Source organism: Moschus berezovskii, chromosome 27 (assembly GCF_049115385.1).
Source record: "Moschus berezovskii isolate FMDL1 chromosome 27, NW_MosBer_1.0, whole genome shotgun sequence".
Classification (NCBI taxonomy): Eukaryota; Metazoa; Chordata; class Mammalia; order Artiodactyla; family Moschidae; genus Moschus; species Moschus berezovskii.
Window position 1 is genome coordinate 7,803,621 of NC_142486.1, and position 17,177 is coordinate 7,820,797.

General features: G+C 58.9%; 1 protein-coding gene across 3 annotated transcripts in view; it reads right to left on the reverse strand.

Annotated features, from left to right (window-relative positions):
• Window positions 1–116: 116 nt before the first annotated feature.
• The window catches only part of DTX2 (deltex E3 ubiquitin ligase 2), a 33,738-nt gene continuing 16,677 nt past the window's right edge, over window positions 117–17,177 (reverse strand). For 2 of the 3 annotated variants that reach the window (XM_055410090.2, XM_055410092.2), the window contains 7 exons: window positions 12,647–12,747; window positions 8,047–8,187; window positions 5,463–5,536; window positions 4,071–4,229; window positions 2,931–3,092; window positions 1,652–1,741; window positions 117–702 (listed from right to left, as the gene is read on the reverse strand). In XM_055410090.2, the coding sequence (XP_055266065.2) occupies window positions 475–702; window positions 1,652–1,741; window positions 2,931–3,092; window positions 4,071–4,229; window positions 5,463–5,536; window positions 8,047–8,187; window positions 12,647–12,747 (955 nt within the window). In that variant the 3' untranslated portion in view covers window positions 117–474. The remainder of the gene's footprint in view (window positions 703–1,651; window positions 1,742–2,930; window positions 3,093–4,070; window positions 4,230–5,462; window positions 5,537–8,046; window positions 8,188–12,646; window positions 12,748–17,177) is intronic. The other variant, XM_055410093.2, reaches the window with a different exon arrangement.

Below are 17,177 nucleotides of genomic sequence, written 5' to 3' on the forward strand. Positions count from 1 at the left end.
TCCTTCTCTGATGCAGCAAGACATGTGTGGAGGGCCTTCATACATCCGATCTTCGTACACACACACGCGTGTACACACGCAGCCTCTCCAATGGCAAACCCACAGGGCCCGCGGTCTTTGGCTTTAGGGCATTTATTGCAAACAGAACATCTGAGGTATGAGAAGCTGACCCAGACCCAGGCCTGCCCCGGCGGCACACACGGCAGGCAGCCTCTCCTCACCCCGGACACTGAGGGCCCCACGCAGCCCACCGAGGACGGAGGGCCCTCACACTGAGGTAGCGGCATCCGAAGCCCCCACACGTATGACTTCCAGGCTCGCCTGGTTCCCACAGAGACCCAGGCCCGGCGGGCACAGGGAAGGGGATGGGCAGGCATGGGGAGCCCGCGCTCCACATGGAGCCCACCGGTGTCCCTGACAAACATCCCGGCCTCTGAGGAAAGGCACCTTCCCGCCTGCCGTCACGGCGGCGGGTCACTGCTGCTCCAGGCAGTCTTCAGTCACCCCCTGGGCGGCCAGCTCGGCCAGCACGTTCTGCAGGTAGCTGGGGTCGGGGTAGCCGTGGCCTGTCGCGTTGCGGTCCATCTCGGTCTTGTGGTGGATCTCGTTCCACACCACTGTGTCTGTCTCCCCGGTGGTGCTGGACGTCCCTACTGTGAAGATAAGGCGCCTCTTCCAGGCCACCTTCAGCAGCTCTAGGACCTGCCCAAGGGGAAGGGTGGAGGGGGCGGGGAGGGGTGGGGGGGAGGAGGGGATGGGGGGGAGGAGGGGATGGGGGAAGGGATGGAGGAGGGAGGGGAGGGGATGATGTGGGGCGGTTGGGGGGGAAGGGGCGGTGAGGAAAGGGCAAGGAGAAGGCTGTGAAGGAGTACTCAGAACAAACCCTGGCTGCAGGCGCTGGCCTGGGGGGCAGACACTCCTGACACCCCCTCACCTCCCTCAGCCTCTTCGTGCCCTTGGGGCTGTCCCCACCCCAAAGCCACCACCCTGGTTGTTCTGTCTGCCTGGAATGCTCTTCCCAGCGTTCTCAGAGCTGTTTAGTTGCGTCCGACTCTTTGCAAACCCATAGACTGCAGCCCCCCAGGCTCCTCTGTCCATGAGATTTCCTAGGCAAAAATACTGGAATGGGGTGCCACTTCCTTCTCCAGGAGATTTTTCCGACCCAGGGATCAAACCCACGTCTCCTGCGTTAGCAGACAGGTTCTTTACCACTGAGCCACCTGGGAAGCCCCTCCTCTGAGCTGGGAAGCCCCAAGTCAGGACTCAGTGCAGAGGCGGCTCCACAGGCCGCCCCCATCACCCAGGGTGAAGCGGCCCTGGTTCCGCCCCATCCCATCACACTAGGCTGCAGGAAGACCCATCCTCCCCCCAGAGCACCTGTGGTCAGGTCATCTCTGCCTGGATACCCCATACCTGGACGCCTAACCTGCAGCAGGTCCCCAGGAAGGGGCAGCCCACACCCCGGCCAGCCTGCAGGCTTCATCCCCTTCTCCTGTTGCAGTAAGGTGGGCAGAGGCAGAGCCTGTGCGGCCACCGAGCCGGCTCTCCTGACCCAACAGCCACCCGCTGCTCAGGGGCAGCCAGGCTGGACTTGCCAGCTGGGGGGGAGGGGCACGGAGGCTGCTCCCAGGGGTGGCAGCTGGGCCTTTACCTTGCGGCCCTGGGCGTTGTCGGGAAGGTAGCACTGGCGGGGAAACCCTCTGGCAGTGAAGGGCTTTCCAGGGTTGGGGTGTTCAGGGCCCTGCAGGAGGACACAGATGGTGAGAGTGGGAGCCAGGGGGCTCACGGGCTACAGAGCTGCTGAGGCAGGGCCCCTCCCCCCAGCCCCACCCCGGCACCTTCCAGGCGGGCTCCCCTGCACGTGGGTGACCAAATCAACTGCCGTCTCACATCTCGCTCTAAAGACCCACCCTGAACACGCTACCCACTCCTGCCCTCCCTGAACCCATACTGCTCTGCTAGGCCCACCCCCTAACGGCCTCCACGTCCCTGAGGAAACCGGACCTGTCAGAGGCCGGGCCGGAAGCTCCTACTTCGCTGGCAACCCTCTGGGCACAGGGCTCTCTGGACTAGATGGCAGGGCCTGCTTCACCATCACTGGGGCGCACAGCTCTCTCTGGATGGAGCAGGGCCCCGAGACCATGGCAGCAGGCTAGACAGAGGGCCTGGGCTGGAACCACACTCGGCCCTTGCTCTGCCCTCAGCCCATGGTGACACACCATCTGCTTTGTGGCTCCACTGCTGTCTAGAATGTTTCTAATTTTTCCAGTTTCACTTTGAGCACAATGTCACTTTGGAGGACAACCAGGGGAAAGCACGTAATTGGACAAAAAAAAGGGACATCCTGTCCTCCTGTATCTTCCCAAGCCAACGAGGCTCTGGGGGGACGCTGAGATCCCCCGGTCCAAGGCAGAAACCTGAGGAGCCCAGACTCTCGTCTGGGTCTCCATTGGGACCGGCAGCTGAGGTTCCTGCTCCTCCACACCCCACACAGGTCTGGATCAGCCCACTGAGCCAGTCCCTCAAGAGGGGTCAGACCTCACTGCAGGCACCTCTCTGCCCTGCGCTCTGCTCCTTGGGAGGGTTCCTGCTTGTGGGCTCCCCAGGCAGCCAGCTAGCCCAACAGAAGCACTTGTTCCTCCTGCTTAAGACTCCTGTGGGCCTTCTGCCCAGTACAGGTCCAGCTAAGATGCCTTCACTTCCAGGAAGCCCTCCCTGGTTCAAGAAAATGCAGGGACCATCTCTTTGCTTCCACAACCCTAAGGGCTGGCTGGAGCCCCCAGCACGAGTGCCCCCTCGTTGCTGGGAGTCTGACTGGGCAGCCAGGCACCCTCGGTGACCCTGGGGGACAGAGTGGGACAGGAAGAGCCCCGGAGAGGGGCCGATTCCAGAAAGATCCGAGGAGGCTCCTCTTGTGCCGTGCCCCTCACCTGAATGCCGTGGGGTATGTTGTAGACTATGAGGATCGTCCCACAGTCCTCGTGGCCGGGGAGGGACATCTGAAACGTGAACACCTCCATCTTCCCCCGGGGCTGGGTCCCAGTCTTCTCCCCGTAGATCGTTTTGCAGGAGGGACATTGCAAGCTTCCGTCCTGGGACAGGGCAGAAGGTCGTAGACTGAGCCGGTGGCCCCGAGAGGGCACCCAGGCCAGCCACCCTGCTGACTAGATGGGAAAGAGACCTGCAGGGACACGGGTTTGGTTCCCTGGTCACCCAGCGGGTCCTGGGCCCGTCGCCCAGCTCCCAGGCAGACTCCTTACAAAAAAACTCAATCTTGGCAACTTCCTTAGAAAGATAAGCTTTACCCCAGAAACTCATTATGCAATTTTCATTAAAGGGACAAAGTACCAAGAGACTGGCATCAGGTAGAAAAATTAGGTTTATGAACCAAAGTCTATACAGTTGCTGCTGCTGCGGCTAAGTCGCTTCAGTCGTGTCTGACTCTGTGTGACCCCATATACAGCAGTCCACCAGGCTCCCCCGTCCCTGGGATTCTCCAGGCAAGAACACTGGAGTGGGTTACCATTTCCTTCTCCAATGCATGCAAGTGAAAAGTGAAAGTGAAGTTGCTCAGTCGTGTCCAACTCTTCATGAACCCATGGACTGCAACCTACCAGGCTCCTCTATCCATGGGATTTTCCAGGCAAGAGTACTGGAGTGGGTTGCCATTTCCTTCTCCACTACACAGTTGAGTCATACTTAAAATGGAACAGAAAACCCTGTGACAGAAGGACTGCTGATGCTGGAGCCCTGGCCAGTACGTGTGGCAGAAGGACGCTGCACAGAGAGGACAGCCCAGGCACGAAGGCCCCCCACGGACCTTGGCTGTCTCTGCTCCCCAACCTCTGTCCACTCTGGCTAAATTACACCAAAGGCAGGGCAGCCTGGCATCACCTGCCATCCCCAGCCCCCTCCTGCTGCAGGACCAGGACTGTGGACATCTCAAGGCGGTCTCTGGGCAGGCCCCAGGCCCCTCACAGGGCAGCCCAGTCACCTGCTCAGGTGCAGCACAGCCGGGATGGGCAGGTGACCCTGACTGCCCCCCGCCCCAGCCCGGGGGCCATGGGCACCTTGTTCCCGTTGCAGTACATGGCCAGCAGGCAAAGCAGGTGGAAGGTGTGGCTGCACTTGGCCAAGCAGCCCACGGCCATGGGTCCGATGGTCTTGCTGTCGGTCACGTCGCTGTACCCAGACGCCACGGACAGCTTCTCCATACAGATAATGCAGTCCTGGAGGGAGACCCCACACGGGGCAGGCTCACCCACGGCCCCTGCGCCACAAGGGCGAGTCCTGTGGACTGGCCATCATCTGTGGAAATGCTGGACCCCGATCTAAGTCAACCCCACAGCTCTCTGTTCTGGAGGCTGGGAGCACCAAGGGGTCACTGGTGTCTGCAGCCTCAGAGCAGGCACTATCACCGTGGCAGAGGGGATGGCAGGCGGCACCGAGCCTGGGGGCTGCTATGATGCCTGGAGCCTGGGGTGAGATGGCGGCAGAAGAGCCCAGCCAAGAGGAAAGGACGGGAGAGGCCTGCAGCACTGGGCTTTCCAAGGGAAAGGGAACCTATCAGAGGCACAAGCATGGCAACAGGCAGGTAGGAGAAGAGAGTGTACTGAAGCAGGAGCCAGCGTTTCTGCTGGGGGCTGGTGCACCTGCAGGGCAGGGGTGACCTGGGTGCAGGAGACCAAAGGGGAGGGGACCAGGTCCCAGGAGGCCCTGAAGGCCATGACCGGGGGTTGGGGTTTTGTCTTACACATCAGGGTAAGCAGAAGTGTTCCTCCTGCTTGGACTCCTGTGGGCCTTCCGCCCAGTATAAGATGCCTCCGCCTCTGGGAAGCCCTCCCTGGTTCAAGAAAAGGGCCATCTCTTTGCTTCCATAAGCACAGCAACATGGCAACAGGCAGGTGTATGAGCAGCGGGTACTAAACCCTCACAGCCACGTGTTGGCTGTGTGATCAGCAGCTGGTGAGGCAGCCGGGGGCCAAACAGCCCAGCTGTGTCAGGTGAGCACAAGGGCAGAGAGACAGACAGACTCCTGTGAAGGGGGCAGGCAGGAGCGGAGGCCCGAGGTGAGAAGGACTTCCAAGTTTCGGTCCAAACCTTTACCAACCAGATGCTTCCTGTGTTCTCGACTTGCAGGAGAAGGCGGCCAGAGAGCCCCCAGCTCTGAACCAGCACGCATGACCGTGAACCCGCCCCTCAGGGTTCTCCAGGGCTCTCCGTTCAAACTGGACAACAGTAGCATCACAGCCCCAAAATGAGACTCAGCAGAGACCCCTTCACGGTCAGGTGAAGCCGTGACAGGGTTAAAAGCGGGAACCCCGGCCGGCCCTCCCCAAAGCCCGGGGCAAGGACTGGTCTCTGGATGAGGCACCTTCCGGCAGAGGACAGGCTGGAGGCCTCGTCTGGGCCACCCCATTACCAAACAAAAGCAAAAGCAGCGCGGCCCCTGTGACACACACCTCCTCTGGGGCCGTCTTCAGCTCTTCAGTGTAGTTTCTGATCACCTGCTCTGGCTCTGGCTTTGGGGACCCTCCTAGGAGAGAGAAGAACATAAATGGTGTCCCAAGGAGAACGAATTCGAGATGCTGGGATGAGACAGGGGGACAGGGAGTGGTCCAAGCTGCCGGGAGGGAGGTTAGGATGGCTTAGACGGGAAGGTTAGTGTGTAGGAGAGGAGAGAACAGGCCAGGCGCAGAACAGTCCAGAGCTCCACTGGGGGGCGGCCCCAGGAGCCCTGGAGGAAGAGAAGCAGAGACAGCATCTGACCACGGCCTTCAAGAGCCACAACCAGGGCCTCAGCCACAGCCCGGCACACCTTTACTCAGGAACCCAGACCCAGGCTTCAGAGGACAGGCAGGAGGGTCACAGAGCAGCTTCTAAATGAATGCTCTGGAGTGCGTTCTGGCCGGGTTATTTTACTCAGCTTTCATTCCTCTGGGAAGCAAGTCTGGGTAGAAGTGTCTGAGTCACGTGTACAGTGCGAGCCTGCCCTGCGGGGACATCTGTGTGCACGCTGCCCGCAGAGGACAGCCACACGGCCACGGCCAACCACGGCGCTCTTGGGCTTGTCCCTGGACTGTGGGCGTCAGCGACCCGCCTCCTCCATTCCTCAGCTGCCCACAGCTCTACCCCCCGCCGCCTCCTCCTGAAACCTCCCACCCCTCTGTGTGCGCCTGGGCATGAAGCTGGGAGGGGAGGCCCTGCCCACCCCAAGGACAAGCACCCCCTCCCCAGCTCTCCCCTGCAGCTAGAGAGTCAGTCAGCAGAGTCGCAGAGTGGCGGCAAAACAGGAGCAGAGGGAGGTGGGGAGACCAGCCCAGTCTGGGAGGGCAGTGCGGGGAGGCCCGCCTGCTCAAGTCCGGGGGAGCTCCTGGGCCCAGCTTCTGAGACCAGAGGGGCTCTGGCATAAGCCCAAGCTCCCGGCCATCAGCCTGTGGCTGCAGAGACTTACAAGTCTGAGGGCTCAACAGCGGGAGCCCCCTCTAGACCACAGAAGGCCCGGTGACAGGCAGGAGGGAGCAGAGGGGTCAGGGCTGGGTGAGGTCAGGATGGAGTCTCACTCTTGGGCTGGGACCAAATCAGGTCACCTCTGAGTCTCAGGTCACTCATCTAAAAAGTGGACCTGACATCAGCCCTAGGGGTGAGAACCAGAAAGGTATTAGCTGCTATGACCTGAAAGGCAGCTAGAAGCCAAGGGAGACCATGCACCCCCATCCACATGCACACACATCCCCAGACACAGACCTCGAGGACCCTGACTCTGGTCACTGGAGAGAAAGCCAGACCAAAGCACGATCCCCACCACCACCAGGTGGCCAGCCTAGTACCAGGGACCCTACTCCGAGGGGAGAGACCTTCTAGAAAAGCCTGGTCTAGAAGGCCACTTTGGTGACAGGCCAGTCTCCAGCTGAACCCCAGAACCCCTCCAGCAAGGCCTGTCTTAGCACCCCTTCCTCTCCCGCCTTCCCGCATCCAGTTAGCCTTTCGGAATTGACAGTAACTCTCCATGATCCACTTTTCTCAAAAGAGGGCCAGCCAGGTAACCGCCTACCCCATGAAAGGACATCTGAGCCCAGGAAGGCCAGAGGGTCTACTGAACGCCGTGTGTTTTCAGAGAAGCCCGAGTGTCTCAGGAAGCGGCCCTGCCCACAGATCCAGCCCTGAGGCAGAGTAAGAGGAGGGAGCCAGGCGAGGGGTGGCGATGGCAGCTGGGCACTTAAGGCCGCCCTTCCCTGGCGTCCCTCCTCCACTCCTCCCGATGGTCAGACAGGCAGTGAACTCGATCAGAGCAACCATCACCATGGGCCAGGCACTGCCCCTGTGTGTTTACTTCCTCCTCCTCCCACAGCCGGTCTGTCGGGTAGGAGGCCCTCTGCTCATGAATGGGGAAGCTGGCATGAGATCACAAAGCTGGTGAGCGAGCGCTGCAAACCCAGGACTGGCAGGGCCAAAGCCCTGCTCACGCCATCCTGAAGGTCCCCGAAGCAGTCACTTCTCTGACCCAGTGATGGCAGCAGAGCCACAGTTTTAGAAATGACAGGCATAGAACTTACTACGTAGCAGCCCCTTCTCTTGAATTTTCTTCAGACTCACACAGCACCTTCTAACAGTTCTGAAACCCCTTCTCCCCTAGCCATGTGACGGGACTGGCATGGTCGTTGGGGACCCCTCCGAAGCAGCCCCATGTGGGCTGGCCCTTCCTGAGACACATGGTGGCCGCAGTGGAAGGGACAGAGTTGTCCCCCCTCCTGAGCCATGTCTTGCCTTGAATTTGTGTTTACAGTCACTGAATCTTCAAGCACAGGCCCCTCGCGTTTCCACTGCAGCACTGAACTCTGGGTCTCAGAGGGGAGTGGATTCCCGGGGGCCAGGCTTGCTGCCAAGGGCAGGGCAGGCCACTGAGCCCATCACCACCCCTGCAGGCGAGGGGAGGGCGAAGGGCCGAGGTGGTCAGAGGAGAGCGGCCGGTGCGGGAGAGTCAGAGGCAGCGAGACTCGGAGAAGGCTGAGCAGAGGCCAGAGAGTATTTGTGAGCAGGAACTACCTTTCATGGACATTTTCCTCAATCTCTTAACTGAGCTGTGACTTTTAGAGGCCAGACAGGAGGCGGGAGGGCTGGTGGGCTGGGGTGCGCGGCTAAGACACACAGGGAGTCCAATGGCTGACATCAGAATACTCGTCATGCCTACACGGGGTGCGAGATCAGACATGCAGAGGGGAGAAACGTTAGAAGGAGCCGTCCGGCTCGTGACTGCCACAAACCCCGGCTGCGCCCAGGTGGCACTGTCGACGGCCATCAGGACTCGTCCATCTCCCCAGGGAATCCAGCTGCTCGAGGCTGCCAGGGCCCACCCAGACCAGTAGGGCTGAGCTCAGCAATCAGTGAAATGCCGGCTCGTGGGAGCCTCGGCCCCAAGTTCCAGGAGGGTCTGAACAAGCACCCCATCAACCTGTGCCCAGAGCATGCGGGGGGGAAGCCGCTTCAGGAGGGCAGAGGGCAGAACACCACCCCAAGACGCATCCAGAGCGGTTCTGCAGGGTGGCGCCTCTCCATGCCAGCGCGAGGAAGGAGAGCAGAGGGCAACACAGCAGGACGCAGCCAAGCCATGGAAACACGGACGGTCTGGAGCTTGCGGGCCTCCCTCTGTGCCCCTTTGGCCAAGCCCCCGCGGCCCCCGGTTGCCTGGCCTCCCATGGGGTGCTGCCTGCTCTCCATGCACCACCCAAACTGTCTAGGTGCCTTCAGAGCCATCACTGGGGGAAACAGGCAGGAATCCTGCCCCAGGGCCTGCCTCCTCACCAAGGTGTCCCCACAGCCCCCGGGACCATTCCTTGGGAGCAGCTAAGGCCCCATACTCGGGCTCCCTTCTCCGGTCCCCTTGGCCGTGGCTCAGACAGCTCCTCTGGCCGTGGTGGGCACACAGGGGTGGCCCACAGCAGGGGGAGCGGCAGCAGGCGGCCACCCCGAATGGACTGTCCAATCTTGTCACTCCTTCCCTGATGCCTGCAGGGTGGACGCCCCACTCCTCAGCCTGGGGCTCCATCCGCACCCTAGCTGATCCTCCCCAAGGACCTGGAACCGAGCACGTCCTCCTACTGGAGGCACCATTCCTGCCACGCTCTCAGCTACCCTGTGGTCCACAGCAGCCTCCACCCAGCCCTCCCATCCCTGAAGCACCTCCTGCCCTGGAGAGGGGCTCTGGGCTTCCCCTCCACCACTCCCTTAGGGAGCTAAAAGGTGTTCAGAATCTGGCCTGGGGTCTGGGCACCATGGACAGGCCAGGCGGACCTGCTGCCCGCTCCAGAGGCAATCCAGAGCAGCCAGGGGAGAGCTGGCCCTGGGCTCCATCAGGCCCCACCGTGGCCCCCACCAGAGAAGAGAGGTTCTCAGCAGAGCCCACGCGCCCAGCACAGGACAGCAGCGGAAGCTGGCGGCCTGGGCAGCGCCGGGTGCATTGTGGTGGTGGCTCCACAGGAGACGCCAGAGTGCCCATCAGAATACTGAGGCTGGATGTTGGGCACTCGTTCAGCAGGCAATGCGATGCCACAGCATCCCAAGGTTGCTCCTGGGCTCAAATGTGGCTCCCTTGGGAACTAAACATCGGATGGACTGGATGAAAAGCAGGCACGGGGTGCAGACAGATGGAAAGAGAACAATTTCTGACAGGAGCCCAGGAGCTGTGTGTGCTGACCATGACTTATTCCCTCGGAAGCCACCGGACCCTGGCCATCGATCAGACCCCTCTCCCGGCTGCCCCTCCTTGACCGCCCATCTAAAACGGCCACATTCCCCTCCAGCTCATCTCCTTCACTCCGCTCCATTCTCAGCACCAGATGGAACATGGGCTTCTGTCTTTGTGACTGTCTTCCCCTGATCCGAGCACACAGGGCAGGGCCTGGTCACAAGGGAGACCCAGTCTCTGCCTGCTGGGGAGCGGACATCCCTGAGGCCACGCCATCAGCCCTGTCAGAGGCCAGCATGGACAGTGCTGCTGCTGTTTCTAATGAAGGACCCGCTCCTCCTCATTCTGGCCACGGACAGCGAGTCTCAGTTTACACAGCTGCGGAGAAGCAGCCCCTGGCTCTGCCGGTCTGCCTTCTTGTGAAAAAGTGTGAAGGTTATCCCGCAGCCAACGCGTCACAAAAGCAGCATCCAGTGGGGGGAGGGACACGAGGGGCCATCACAACTTCCCCAAGAGCAAGGGCTCAGGGATGTGCCGCCCCCCACCAACCTCCTAACATCCCCAAACAACTGTAACAGGGCGGACAAGCATGGCTTTTCCTGCTCTCATCTTGGTCTGCCAGAGCCCCCGGCAGGTCCCACACCCAGTGAGACATGTGAACACCCCCTTTCTGACGCCCAGCACTGGCCTTTCGTCTAGTGACTGGGCTCAGGTGCCAGCCTACCCTCCTCCTGCCGCGGCCTTACTAACCTGGCTTTGACGCCAGTACCCCTCCCCTGGGGCTGACCGGCCTTGGGCAGGTCCTGGCAGCATAAAATGCAGACACTCCCCCTCCCTTGCTAGGTAGGAGCCTGGCCCGGCCTGGGGGGCCCACTCCTGCCCACGCCCCTGAGGGAGGGGCCCTGGCCAGGCGGCAGGCAGTGAAGCCATCCCCCAAGGCGCCTGGTGGACAGAGAGGCAGCCCCTCCTCCAGCACAGGGGCGTACGCAGCCCTTCCGCAGGCCAGGAGCCTACCTGAGAACCCCTGTGCCCAGGTGCTCACTTCAGTGACCAAATCCGCAACCACTGCCCAGCTGAGACGTCTCTCCAGACCCTGCTTCCTGGGGGTGGACCCGGGGTCCCTGGTTCTCTGGCACCCCACACAGCCGCCCCAGCAACGGGGACGAGCCAGAGCCCTGCGTTCAGGGGAGGCGGTGTTTGGCCACCAACTTGTCTACTCTTTCCTCGCCAGGACCCAACTCTTGAGCTTCGGGGTCTGTCTCCCTGACAAGTAAATGGGAGGTTAAAACACCTCCAGGATCGCTCTGAGAGCAAAGGTGGCAGGGGACACAGAGAACAAGGCCAGGAGAGGGTCCCGGCCTCGAGAGCTCCTCAGCACCCAGACCACTGCCAAGCTGCAGGTAGAGGTGGCCACGCTGGTATCAGGCCCTCAGCGACCACAGAGCTGAATGGAGCCGGGACCTGCAGGCTGGGCTTGCTCCCACAATGTCTCTTCAGCAGTACATGTACGCACACGCGCGCACACACACACACAATCTGAATTACCTGGGCTATGTGATGCCACGAGAAGACCTACGCTGGGCAGGAACAATCTAGTCATCCTCGCGCACTGTTCTCTCTGCCCCAGCAGAGGGCTGCTGGCTGAGCAGGTGAGTGTGCTCCAGAGGGCGTGCTGGGCAGCGTGTCCTCTCTGGTCCCACTCTCTGCCTCCGCTACGTCTCTGACTGGCCCTTCCATGTCCTTCCAGTGTTCTTCTTCCAGGTGGTCCACCCGGACTCTGTGAGCTCACACACTCCGAGGTGGGCAGACGCCTCCCTACTGCACCCCACAGTGCTCTTCTGAGCTGCCCATCCAAACTCCCCCGCCTCCAGGACAGCTCCACCAGCCACAGCCACAGCCATGGACCCACCAGACTCGGGAGCAGCAAAGTGTTATAGCGAAGAGCCCAGATTCTGAGGCCAAGAATGCCTAGGGCTGAATCCCAGCTCTGTCCAGGACTGGTTGCCTGGCCTTGGGAGGCTTCTGGAATTCTTGGCACATCAGTTTCCTCAAATGTAAAATGAGAATCAAAGTTCCTCCCCCACAGAGCTGCTATTGGGATGAAATGAGTCGCCACGTATGCAGAGCCCTGAGTCCTTCCTCCTTAATCACGAGGACCTCTCTGTCGGCAGCACACACCAGGCCTCATTCTATTCCTTCCATCTCACCACCAGTCCAATCGCTGAGTCAGATGCCCCTACCTCCATCCACTGCCAAGGCCCTGGTCAGTGGTCAGCCGGCCTGGGGCACGAAGCTCTGGCCCACAGGGCCTCTCCGCCTCCAGCCTGGGCCCCTCACAGTGACTCACCCAGCACACGGGCTGGCGAGCTCCCTCCCCCGCCTCTGCCTCTAAACGACGGCGGTTCACCAGCGCCTCGGTGTACCTTCATGCCATAGTTTACATTCCCCCTAAGTTAAAAAACAACTCTCAGTGGCTTCCCAACACCCACAGAAGGAATTCTGAAAACAGTTCAAAGGGGCAGGGTTAACAAACAACCCAGTGAGACACAAAAGCCACTTGCTCAAAATGTGAGCTCCAGCGAAAAAGGTGGAGGAACTCCCCAAAGGGCCCCTGTAGGGAAATGCCTAAAGCACGTCGGGACAGAAAAGCGACTCCTGAACTGTAATTCAAGGTGATGTGAAAACGTGAAAGATGGAGAGAGTCGGCACTGGGCACCCCCCGGCATCAGGTATGATCCCCTCAACACTTGAGACAAATGAGGGGGCACCCAACTCACTCACAGGAGATGGGTCACCGTCAATGAAAAAAGGTGCTGCCCCCCAAGGAGCCCCTGTGGGTTTCCACAAGAACACAGAGGGTCAGAAGACCCCTGCCCACAATCTCCTCCCCCTGCCCCACACATTCCCGCCCCCAAGGCCCACCCCTGGCGGACATGACTGGACCGGGGACCACCTGCCTACCTGCGAGGGCTTGCTGGACCCGGCTGGGCTTCGGCATCTGCAAGGGCACCGTGGCGGGGGCGCTTCGGGGGCTGCTCACTGGACCGCTGGGCAGGGAGGCACTTGGGGAGAAGAAGGGGACAGAGCTTAATGTGAGGAGCTGACTTGGCAGGAACAGCCAGTGAGGAAGGCACTGGTGCTGCCGAGGCCCCTCTGCGGTTTCACTTCCCCGCAGCGGCCTCCGTGCACTGAGGGCTGCTGGGTTTTCTTTTTAAGAGGAAAGATCCCGACAAAGAATATCTCGAAGGACAGGCAAAGAGGTCTGATGGACACGACCCTTGAAAGCACTTCCTCCGTGAAAATCAACCAATAAAAGTCAGACTCCAAGTGGGGTGCTGCGGAGGGGAGGGAACACTGGGCAGGGAAGGACACGGCTGGGGACAAGACTCATCTTTTTACACGGTATGGAGAACGAAGCATTGGCCGTCACAAAATGCTCTCCTGGACAATCCCAAGACTCTGAAGACAAACCCTGAAAGAACTATGGGCTCACCAGCTTCACCGAAATGAGGGCTCTGGGGTACCCACAGAGCGGAAGTCCAACAGAAACCACTCCTAGTGGTCAAGACCAACACCACCAGTAACGGGCCAAACATCATCAGGAACTCCAAGAAAAGAGGTTCTGAGAAGGAAATTAATACCCTTTCTGTGGTTTCTGCCGAAACAGCATAACCTCTGTCCAATCATGAGAAAACATTTGATGAAACCAAATTAAGACCATTTGACAAAAGTAACTCTTCCAAAGGGTCAAGGTTATGGAAGATGAAGAAAGACTGACGAGCGGTTTTATCCAGAGCGGGAGGAGAGGGGGAATGACAACTGGATGCAGAGTGGGTTCACGGGTCAGGAAGAGAACAACACAGAAACACTGATTACAGTCGGAAGAGTCTTTAGCAAACAGTCCCACACCAATGGTGAGGCTTTGGTTCTGGCAACTGCACTATGGTTATCATGAAAGATGTTAACACAAGAAGTCAAGAGAGATATGGAAACTCCACTATTTTTGTAACTTTCTTGCAAATACAAAATTAGTTTAAAATAAAGGGAAAAAACTTTTTTAAATGAAGGTCTTGCTTCCCACAGTCACTAATTCCAACTCTTTCACTTGGTTTTAAGCCATTATATATGTGTGTGTGTGAGATTACATTTTTTCATTTTTTAAATATTTGTTGATTGATTTGGCTGTGCCAGGTCTCAGTTGCAGCATGTGGGATCTAGTTCCCTGACCAGGGATTGAACTCAGGACTCCTGCAGTTGGGGCGCAGGGTCTTAGCCACTAGACTACCAGGGAAGCCATTATACTTTTAAATGGTAATAAATCCATGCTAGTATGACTTGTGGGGAGTCCAATACTGGAGATGGCTGATGCAGATGGCCCGAGATGCCTGCTACTCCCTCCCCGTCCCAGTGACTGTGTCCTCCAGCCCTGCTCATGTTCAAGATGATACAAGAGGAAGGGTCTGCAGTCCCTAACCGGAGCTCCCCGAGGACAGGGCCTGGGTTCACTGGGCTCAGGCCACAGCCAGAAGCCGGAAATGTGCTCAGGAAACGATGGACGCCTCCAGCCTGCTGTGCTACCCTCGCAATGGCCAACAGCCTAGCAGCCACCTGGTGGTAGCAAATGCTTCTGGGAGCGCCTCCAGCCCCCTGCCTAATGCCAGCCTCTAGTCACAGATGCTGCTGGTGGACTCAACAGAGAGCTGGCTGGTTCTGGTCCACATCAGAAAATCTCACACTGGCGGGTACTGGCTTTCACTTCTGGACTGTTATGCTTCCTACCGCCCATGTCTACCCTCAGCCCTAAGAGGACAATGGAACCGGTCTGGATGCTCTGCTAAGGCAGTGGGGGAAGGGCCTGGCATGCAGGGCACCAGGGCTAAGGCTTTGGCCCCACTAAGCTGTTTAATTTGAAGCCACACCCCACCCCCTTCCTGAGTGTGTTTCTTCAATTCTCAGGTTCTAGAAGTGAACGACTGGGAGAAGATATAGTCCTTGGAGGCATCCTTCACCTCCTAAGCCAACTCAACAGGGAGCAATGAGCCAGGAAGCGGGGAAGCCAAAGCCTGGCTCTGCTACTCCACGGGGCGACCCAGTGGGCTGGACACCACGAGCCCAGTAAGGCCGGGGCAGCAGGGTCTTCCCTTGCTGGCGAGAGGCCCATATCTGAGAGAGAAGGCCGAGGTTCAGGTTCTACCACAAGAATCAGAGCAGAAAGCAGACAGGCAGTAAGGCTTCCAACAGGCAGCTTACCCGTGAACTGGGACCAGGAACTGTCAGAGTTCCATCTGCCTAGGGGTCTCATGGTGTCACTTTCCCTGTGACTTTCCCCAGCTCCTCCCCCATACATTTCTCTGCTGTGATCAGAAGGGACAGAGAAAGGATCTAGCGGTTTCCACGATGGGGACTCTGAGGGACAGACAGAGCCTCGGAGGTCACGGATCCCCCTCCTCTGTCTGCTAAGATCTCAGACTGGCAGAATGTTCCCTGCTGTGGGCATCATTTGCCCATGAAGTGCCCTTCTGAGAATTCCTTCCCATCAGCCTCCTGCCTGCCTGCTGGGTTCCTGGGTCTACCTAATAGGTCCTCCCTGCTTTTCCCATCTGAGAAACCATCTGCAGGAGCTTCCAAGTGGAGCTGAGAACACAAGACAGAGATTTCTCATCTTCTACTCAGACAGGATTGGACAGTCCCGAACAAACGGCAGAGCTAGGAGGCAGGAGAGCAAGGCATGCAAAGCCTCCCTCCAGCTCCCCACAGGGGACCCTCTGAGCATGCGCAGTACATGCTTAAGATGCAGACAGAGCCTTGAGACCCCAGTGCCAGCGCCCATTGCGGGGCACGTCGAGTCCCCTTTCTGAGCTTTACTTTCTCTCTCTGTAAGATGAGAATAATCCCCCAAGGCCCCCTGGGTGGCTGCCAGGCTCAGTGTGCAGTGCGATCCAAACGCCCGCTGTGTCCCAGGTCCCAGTGGAGCGAGGAGTTTCTGGAGAGCCGCAGGACCCTCACTAAATCCCGACCACCAGAGCCCTGTCAGAGCAAAGGGAAACTTCTGCAACTGCCCTGGCCAACTCGATAATCTTACAAGGGGAAAAGAGAGACGTAGAGAACAGAGCTGAGCAGAGGGCTCACAGCGTGCGAGTCAGGAGTCAGGTCCCACTGGAGTCCAGGACCCCAATCCCACAAATTTAAAGAGCCTGAATGATAGCAGGAGGCAGCAGGGTGCAACTTTCAGAGGCTGGGAGAACAGCAGTGACAAGAACAGAGTAGATGGATGAAAATGAGAGCCGTTTTCCTAGGCCAGGTGAGTGCAGGGGCAAAGACCCCCGAAGCCTCACCACAGCGAAGCTGCAACAGAGGGCTGCTTACAATCACTGCCCCGAGTCAGCAGAGAGCCAAACGGGCCGGCACACCCGCTATTAAACAACGTGTGCGTGACACATTTTGTAAAGTCTTCCATCCAGCATCATTGAAACACAAGTCTTGGTGCTTAAAGGGATAAACTTCAGCTACCAGGAAATTTACTTAAACCCGGCGGCTCAGTGACAAATCACGTATCTTCCCGATGGATTACTCACTCAGAGAAAGGCTCCTGAGGCACAGGGCAGATCCGTCAGCCGAGGTTTTACCCAGATTGAGCAAGAAGGGATTTGAAACTATGTGCATTTCAAAAAAAGAACCCACAGGGGCTCCACAGATTTTCATTTTGCTCACTCACAGGTCCTTCCCAGGGGCTACCAGTAAACGCCGCTGGTTCCCAGGTTTCCCCAGTCCGTGGCGCTGCCCACCCCATCGCCTTCTCCTCACACCTGGTAACTTTCACCTGATGCTGCTGATGTTCACTTGGCCTGGAGAAACTACACCACAGCCGCTAAAGAACTGAGGTGCCAAGTGTTTCCAATCCTCCCAGCTCGGCTGGGTGAAGAGGTCAGGGATTAATTAGACCCTTCTGGCTCTACAATAGCCATTAGAGATGGCAGACTATAGACGCGGGAAGACTGACCCCTGCCAGTGAAAGATGCCCCTCCCCACTCCTGAAGAGATGGTCCAGGTCAAGGTGAACCCCCTGTCAGGAGGCAGGCCCCTCTGACCCTTCTTCACCTACCAGAGCTGGCTGGCCCAGTTCCCACCTGGTTTACAAGGCAGGGTGGCAAGGCAAGCAGCAACATGCACGACCGAGCAGCAGAGGTGAGGCTGCCTGGCCCCACAGCCTTCCCTTCTGCAACTTGCCTGGACGGGGCCCTCAGGCTGGGGAGGGGAGACTCCAGAGAAATCTCAGGAAGACGAAGGGGAGCCCTGTGCCAGAAGGAAGCAACAAAGCCCAAGTGGTCGCCTGGCTCCTCCCAGAATCCCAGCTCTAGAACCTTCGAGAAACCTCCCTCAGTTAATGCGTCAGAATGCAAGCCCCAGGAGGCTGGGCAAAGCTGACTGAGTCGTAAAAGCGGCTTCACACTTACTGATAACCCTTCTGGGCTGGCAGATGTGACGTGTTTTT